The 8867-nt window shown below is 41.2% G+C and overlaps 1 protein-coding gene across 1 annotated transcript in view; it reads left to right on the forward strand.

Moving 5' to 3' along the window:
• wdr20a (WD repeat domain 20a) overlaps positions 1-8060 on the forward strand; it is a 50078-nt gene extending 42018 nt beyond the window's left edge. Inside the window, exon 4 of the mRNA XM_060933887.1 lies at positions 6502-8060. Coding sequence (XP_060789870.1) covers positions 6502-6558 — 57 coding nt within the window. The 3' untranslated portion in view covers positions 6559-8060. The remainder of the gene's footprint in view (positions 1-6501) is intronic.
• Positions 8061-8867: the final 807 nt, after the last annotated feature.

Genomic DNA, 8867 nt, shown 5'->3' on the forward strand with positions numbered 1-8867 from the left:
CATAATCTTCATTTTGTTCAATACAAGTATTACAGTGCTTAACAAGTGTCTGGATTCCTCTTGAGAATTTTTTGATTTCGGTTTAATTTTGTCACACCTTTTTTAAGGATTTCATTTCATTCACCTTTATAAATAAACCCAACGAGATCTATATGGCTAAGGTAATTGTAAAATTGAAACAAAATTATATAAAATGAAGAATGTGCTCTGTTGAACAGCAGTCGGGAATACTTATTAAATTCTTGGATGGTGACATAGCCCTGATAAATGAAACTTTTGAATTTTTTTAATTGAAGTCCCTGTTATGGCACAAACTAAGGTCTGTCTTAAACACCACATTTTCTGACAGTTAAATTATGCAACTTGGTAACCATAACGATAGTCATCTCAAGCCTGTTGGCCCTGAAATCAAGTGAAACAAATGTGTTTTCTGAAGATGAATCATTCCCTGATAAATTATGCAGCAGTAAAAAAAAAAACCCAGTTAAGAGATTTACTTCAAAATTGACAAAAAAAAAAAAAAGGACCAAGCATGGTTAAGCCACATACAAAATCTGAATATTTCACTCTTCTCAAATGCTTTCAGGACTGGAGTGAAAAAAAATCATGATTTTTTTTTTAAATTTAATAAATTCCTTATGCTTGCTTTTAACCACTCCAAGTAGTACATATGAATTTTTGCACATAGTATAGAGGTACATACAGCCAAATTAACACGCCTATTGATTTGAACTTGGGACAGAAAGCCTTTCCTGCCTGATTAACCACCATTCAGAAATGTCACTCTAGTCCTTCAGGAAGGCCAAGATACACTACGTGACCAAAAGTATGCGGACACCCTCCTAAGGTGTCTTAATGGGTGCATAAAATCAAGAACGTGACAATGCAAACTCCAGAGACGAACACTGGCAGTAGAATGGGTCATCCTGAAGAGCTCGGTGACTTTGAATGCAGCACTGCAATTAAAAATATCTGTCCTATTAGATCTCATCTCATTATCTGTAGCCGCTTTATCCTGTTCTACAGGGTCGCAGGCAAGCTGGAGCCTATCCCAGCTGACTACGGGCGAAAGGCGGGGTACACCCTGGACAAGTCGCCAGGTCATCACAGGGCTGACACATAGACACAGACAACCATTCACACTCACGCTCAATTTAGAGTCACCAGTTAACCTAACCTGCATGTCTTTGGACTGTGGGGGAAACCGGAGCACCCGGAGGAAACCCACGCGGACACGGGGAGAACATGCAAACTCCGCGCAGAAAGGCCCTCGCCGGCCACGGGGCTTGAACCCGGACCTTCTTGCTGTGAGGCGACAGTGTTAACCACTACACCACCGTGCCGCCCCCTATTAGATCTGCCCTGATCGATTGTAATTGCTTTGACTTCCCAATAAAAGCATCGAGAAGCAACAACAGCTCGGCCACGAAGCAAAAGACAACGCAAATTTGCAGAGTGAAGCCACTAAATGCTAAAGCGTGCACAAGTGGCCTGTCCTCTATTGCATCGCTCACTACAGAGTTACAATCTGCCTCTATTGCCCCTTTTCCACCAAAGTAGTTCCAGGGCTGGTTCGGGGCCAGTGCTTAGTTTGGAACCGGGTTTTCTGTTTCCACTGACAAAGAACTGGCTCTGGGGCCAGAAAAACCGGTTCCAGGCTAGCACCAACTCTCTGCTGGGCCAGAGGAAAGAACTGCTTATGTCAGCGGGGGGGCGGAGTTGTTAAGACCAACAACAATAACAAGACCGCGAAAGATCGCCATTTTTAAGCGGCGAGAAGCCGCAGCTGTACAAACGCGAAGTCATTTATTATTGTTGTTGGTGTTGCAGCTGCTGCTTCTTCCGTGTTTTTGCTTCGATATTCGCGCCAAGGTTTAAGCAAACGTAGCGACATAACTGACGTATACAGCGATGTAATGACATGGCACCGCGAGCTATGGAAAAGCAAACTGGTTCTCAGCTGGCTCGCAAGCTGAACGAGTTGTGAACCAGCACCAGCACTGGCCCCAAACCAGCCCTGGAACTGATTTGGTGGAAAAGGGGTATATGTGACAACTGGGTGTCAGGAGCTTTATGAAAAAGCCCTTCCCATGTTCGCTGGGATGGAACTTCATTGGCCTGCGCAGTAATGTGACGGCAACTCCACTGAACACCTCTGGGATGAACTAGAACTTTACTTGTAGGGCAGAGCTTCTTACTGAACATCTGTGGGCACACAGACACTCCAGAGTCTTGTAGAAAGCCTACTCAGGAGCCTGGAGGCTGTTCTACCTGCAAACAGGGGTCTAATCGCATGTTGGATGTCCATATACTTTTGGTTATATAGTGTATCGTGTATAGTATCATTAAATGCCAGCAAAAATAAACTAACTGGGGTTGATTTACACTGCGTTTTAGATACAGCTAATTGCTGGGGGTGTAATACACACAATTCAGATTCAATACACTTTGCTGTGGTGGTGCATTGGTGATGCTGCAAAAATGGCATTTCTTGAAAATGTGCCTTTGATTTCAGAATATTCAACATTTATAAAGTCCATATCGGGTATAATGGAGCAGTAAAATAAATTTTATATAATATATACAGTATATTATAGATATTACAGTTGTAGCTGGGAGTTGAATTCATTTGAAGTCTTTTATAAGGAGTTGTAGTATGTGCTCTGTGGATACTAGTTTTCAAGTGGATCAGCAGCTGAGCTCAGTTTTTTGGAAGTTTGAGATAAAATGAACCAAATTTATGTCCCAAATCTTGATTGAAAGAGAAAAGATAAACCTTGAACAGGATTATGGGGTGTTCACACGGCACATATTTGCATCAGTGCTGCACCGATGTATTTTGTTGTGATATATCTTACACCGGTGTAAATTTTGTGGAGCGTTCACACGTCACAAACCTGCTTACTAGAGAGAAGCGTGTTAGCACCGGTGCAGCCCCACTTGTGGTCACACGGCAGTTTTTGCGACCGTGCTATACGATAGTAATAATGCGGAAATGAAATATGCGCATGCGTGAAAATGTACTTCCTTTTCCCGGTTGTCATGGCATCACCAAGTGCCGGGAAAACAACGTGTATGAAGACACCAGTGTTGCCAGATACTGCTGACGTTTTCCAGCCCAAAATATGTTCAAATCCGCCAAAATGCACTTAAAACCGCCCAATCTGGCAACACTGGAAGACACGCAGTTCTGTTGTTGTTGATATTCGCCATTTTGGAAGTGCAAAATACCAGGATGCAAATTATGCAATGCCCGTATGTAATCAACTCTCCTCACGCGTAGCGAGTCTACCCCTGTAGCGTTCAGACGTCCCATTTTATATCAGTGCTGCCCCGCAAACTAGCATTTACTCCGGAGTAAATTTCTTAAACCACCTCCCGAGCAGGGTTAGATTTGCACCGGTTTAAGCAGCTTTCAGGGGCTACACCGGTATAACTTTGTACCGTGTGAACGCTCTACCGGGGCAGCCCCGGTGCTACACCGGAGTAAAAGTTGCCGTGTGAACACCCCTTATGTGAGAAATGATTGAGCCAGTCATTTTTCTTGATAAAGATGTATCTGATTTTTGGTGAGAAGAATCTGTGATTATAGCCAGTTATTGTGCTCATCACTGAACTAGGCAGACGACCTAAACCATACCTTAACAAAGTGTTACAGAAACCAGAAAATGTTACAGGTTTGATCTATAAACTGTGCGATCTGTGAGCTAAAAGAAATTAATACAAGACCATCAAGGAGGATTCGTATGTACTGTACCTTCAGATGAAGCGTGACAATAGCATTAAAATTTGCACCGCCTGCCCTGCCAATGCTGTCGAAGTTCATGGACTCTCTGTGATGTAGATGAACCAGGCAGCTGTAAGTTCATTCAGAATCTGGTCTCGAAAACTTCATTTAAAGGGGCCGCAGAGCAACCAGACGTCAGCTGGTATCTTGGTGCCGACTGACAAGTAGGGTATACGTTAACCTCATAAAATCTTTTTAAGCGTGAAGGTAGGAAATGAGTCTATGCAGGAAAATGAACAATTATGAGTACATGTTTGGTAAGAAAATAAACTAATGAGACAAACTAATTGAAAGCCATTTGTATGGTGTTTTGTGTTGATGTGAAGTCAGATTTCAACATGCAGTTTATACAGTGGTGCTTGAAAGTTTGTGAACCCTTTAGAATTTTCTATATTTCTGCATAAATATGACCTAAAACATCAGATTTTCATACAAGTCCTAAAAGTAGATAAAGAGAACCCAGTTAAACAAATGAGACAAAAATATTATACTTGGTCATTTATTTATTGAGGAAAATGATCCAATATTACATATCTGTGAGTGGCAAAAGTATGTGAACCTTTGCTTTCAGTATCTGGTGTGACCCCCTTGTGCAGCAATAACTGCAACTAAACGTTTCCGGTAACTGTTGATCAGTCCTGCACACCGGCTTGGAGGAATTTTAGCCCGTTCCTCCATACAGAACTGCTTCAACTCTGGGATGTTGGTGGGTTTCCTCACATGAACTGCTCGCTTCAGGTCTTTCCACAACATTTCGATTGGATTAAGGTCAGGACTTTGGCTTGGCCATCCCGAAACATTAACTTTATTCTTCTTTAACCATTCTTTGGTAGAACGACTTGTGTGCTTAGGGTCGTTGTCTTGCTGCATGACCCACCTTCTCTTGAGATTCAGTTCATGGACAGATGTCCTGACATTTTCCTTTAGAATTTGCTGGTATAATTCAGAATTCATTGTTCCATCAATGATGGCAAGCCGTCCTGCCCCAGATGCAGCAAAACAGGCCCAAACCATGATACTACCACCACCATGTTTCACAGATGGGATAAGGTTCTAATGCTGGAATGCAGGGTTTTCCTTTCTCCTAACATAACACTTCTCATTTAAACCAAAAAGCTCTATTTTGGTCTCATCTGTCCACAAAACATTTTTCCAGTAGCCTTCTGGCTTGTCCACGTGATCTTTAGCAAACTGCAGATGAGCAGCACTGTTCTTTTTGGAGAGCAGTGGCTTTCTCCTTGCAGTCCTGCCATGCACACCATTGTTGTTCAGTGTTCTGATGGTGGATTCATGAACATTACATTAGCCAATGTGAGAGAGGCCTTCAGTTGCTTAGAAGTTACCCTGGGGTCCTTTGTGACCTGGCCGCCTTGCTCTTGGAGTGATCTTTGTTGGTTGACCACTCCTGGGGAGGGTAACCATGGTCTTTAATTTCCTCCATTTGTACACAGTCTGTCTGACTGTGGATTGGTGGAGTCCAAACTCTTTAGAGATGGTTTTGTAACCTTTTCCAGCCTGATGAGCATCAACAACGCTTTTTCCGAGGTCCTCAGAAATCTCCTTTGTTCGTGCCATGATACACTTCCACAAATGTGTTGTGAAGATCAGACTCTGATAGATCCCTGTTCTTTAAATAAAACAGGGTGCCCACTCACACCTGATTGTCATCCTATTGACTGAAACACCTGACTCTAATTTCACCTTCAAATGAACTGTTAATCCTAGAGGTTCACATACTTTTGCCACTCGCAGACATGTACTATTGGATCATGTTCCTCAATAAATAAATAAATGACCAAGTATAATATTTTTGTCTCATTTGTTTAACTGGGTTCTCTTTATCTACTTTTAAGACTTGTGTGAAAATCTGATGATGTTTTAGGTCATATTTATGCAGAAATATAGAAAATTCTAAAGGGTTCACAAACTTTCAAGCACCACTGTAGGACATGTTTACTTAGCCTTGATCTTTAACGTTCGTGTTACTTTGTGTGTAGCCTTCATTGAAGTAACTGTGGTCCTGGTTGAAGTTTAGTGGCTGATTTACTGTAATTGGTCAAACCTGTGTTTTCAGCCAATGAATTATAAACAAGTGTTCTAGAGCAAAAACCGTGTTGCCTATAAATAGCGTCCCTGTTTGGAACCATTCATAAATAATGATGAAACCCGCCACTGCAATTATGAACTTCTCCTACAGTGTCCTTGGAAAAGGTTTGAACAGAACCAAAGTTATACGACTCTGTTCACGCGTATTATTTACACCGGAGCACCACTTCTAAATTTTGATGGGTTGCCAGTGAACCATGTCTTGGCTTATTACAGCAAGTCGTCTGGACTTCAGCTTTTATTCTGATGCCCCTGTCGCCACCGGCCATGCTGCTGCTCACCACCATGAGGCGCTGGCTCCCGTAGACAATGAATGACTTGCGGTTGTTTTAAGACTCTTGCGTAACGCACAGCGTGCTTTATCATGCAGTCTGTTGAATGTTCTGTTCGATATGATGTATTGAGAGCCTCATATCAAACGAAGCAATACATTAAATTGTATTATAACAGCCCTACCTAGTATTTAGCGCGAGCCCCCACCCCACCCCCACCCTTTTTTTTTTAAATCCTGAATTTAAGTGAATCCACATTTCTGTGAATGAGAGTGAAATTTCTTCATCACAAAGGTTTGGAGTTGCTCTAACATAGATATTTGTCTTCCTTTTCAGGGATTACTGTCGTCATCCCAAAATCAAGCCAACTCACCCAGTGGAACAGTAGTATAGCCACAAAATTTCTGCTGCTAAGAACCCTACATCACATCGAGCTGTCGATACAGAGAGCCCTGTGCTGCTCGTCACGTTTAGAGCATTGTGTCTTTTTAGTTCTCTCTTTCTCCCTTATGTCTGTTGTTTCACCCCCCCCCCATTTCTTGAATCTGTCAGTGGTTCCTTCACATGGTCTACCTGCACTGTGGACATGCTAATACTGTGCACAAATGGAAACCGTGTGCTGCAGTGGTGGACTGTAGCCGTAGTGGTGGTGTGCCCCTTCCATTTTTCTCTTTTTTTCAAAGAAAAGTATTTATTTTTGGTTTTTCTTTCTCTCACTCACTCACTTACTCTCTCTCACACACACGCCACATATTTCAGTTCTCCTTCCTGTCGCGAGTGTGACCTGTCGTGAATAAATCGGCTGGAAACCAGGGGCTAAAGAGAATCCAAGGACTTGCTTCCATCCAAAATCTTTTCCTTTGTTCTTTTCTTTCATATGGAATCACTCCCCCTACTTAAAAAAAACTTTGCACTGATTTTATTTTGATTTCTCTTTTTTGTAACTACTATAAAGGATAAAGACAAAAAAAAAAACACGATCTGGGGATGGCCTTGATGCACTTGGCTTTATTATCCTCTGGCTTGAAAATTTGAATCTGAATAGCTGGATGCTGCAATCAAAGTGGTTTTTTTTTTTTTTAAATAAAATTGTTTGCACTTAATAGTTTATTAGAAGAGAATGGCTTTACATTTTGTGTGCAAGGACTCACAGACTGGTATAACATGGAGAAATGAAATGATTAAACTTTGTATCTATTGAGCATTTATTTTAATATTGTTTCAGATTAAAATCTGCTTTGTATTATATGTATAATATTGTAATTCTGTGATTAATGGGGCAAAAGCAAATGATCAGTACTACACTAGTGGACGTTTTGTCATCATTAAAGGAAGTAGTGATATTTCTAAGGCAGAAAAATACACAATGATATTAAAAAAAAATCTTGAATATGCAGATTTCTGCTATTTTTTTTTTCCTTTCCTCTTGTACAAACTTCATCCAGATGTATTTTGATATAGGAGATTTATGTGTCAAGGCTTGAGCCTTTGAGCAAATGTGTTTAATGTTATAAATCCACAAAACGCAATGTTGCCTGCAAGCAGCTGAACTTGAAAATTCTAACGTGTGAAGCTCAGGAAGTCTGGCAGACAAAAAAAAAAGTGTAATAAGATCTGAGTTCATGTTTCTGCTTGGCAGGCAGCAGTGCTAATCTGCGTAATGATACTAAATCACCCCCACTAGGAATGACTACAGTAATTTTGAAATGGATTGATTGGTAGAACCTCACCATGTGACCATAGCTACTGTTTTAATGTACCTTTTTGTGACTACCAGTCATTGTTAATGCACCATACAGTGAATCAACACTAACCGGGGAAAGGCAAGGATGCTACAGTGGTCACATTTTATGTTGTTAACATTTTTACAGTTCACATTTTGTTCTTCATTAAAAAAAAAAAAAAAAATCGACCTTTGACCTTGTGCTTTGATTGTGATTCTAAACTGTGATGTATGATGCAATATCATGTGTTCCACTAAAATCGAAGGCCACTTTAGAGGATTCCTACGAAATAATCTGCACCATTAATCTTGAATGATTTCTGAACTTGAATAATTGCTGTTTGGGAGGCCACTTTTCAAACACTGGGCTGTTTGAATAAAAAGATGGCCGTGATGACCAGTTTTGCTTACAGGTTACGTTTAAATGACATCAAATTATGAGCTCGTATAAATGAGCAAAGATGTTGGGTAATTAAGTCCACAGTGCATCAGTGATGTGAAATACCAGTTGTTTTCAGAACACAGAGTTAGAGTATGTTAATCTCCATAACCCAGCTGAACACGCAGCACTGCGTTGATTTAGTTGAACTGAATATTTATACACTCCAAGCCCCATGATGAATTGGGGTCGTGTGGGCTAATACTAAATCACCTCCTCTACATTACATTACAGGCATTTAGCAGATGCTCTTATCCAGAGCGACCTGGGGAGCAGTTAGGGGTTCGGTGCCTTGCTCAAGGGCACTTCAGCCATTCTTGCTGGTTCAGGGAATCAAACTGGCGACCTTTCTGTCCCAAAGCTGCTTCTTTAACCATTCAGCCATGGCTTCCCAAATTGCTTTTGAGTGTTAATAGCTTTCTCTGGTGTTAAACCTGTTTCAGGTGGCTTTATCCATCTGCGTTCTGGTGTATTTGCTGTCAGACCCAGGGAGAGAGGATTTAAGGTTAAAAATCGGGCTCAGAGACACACTGACAGGTT

The sequence above is a fragment of the Neoarius graeffei genome, chromosome 11 (assembly GCF_027579695.1).
Source record: "Neoarius graeffei isolate fNeoGra1 chromosome 11, fNeoGra1.pri, whole genome shotgun sequence".
Classification (NCBI taxonomy): Eukaryota; Metazoa; Chordata; class Actinopteri; order Siluriformes; family Ariidae; genus Neoarius; species Neoarius graeffei.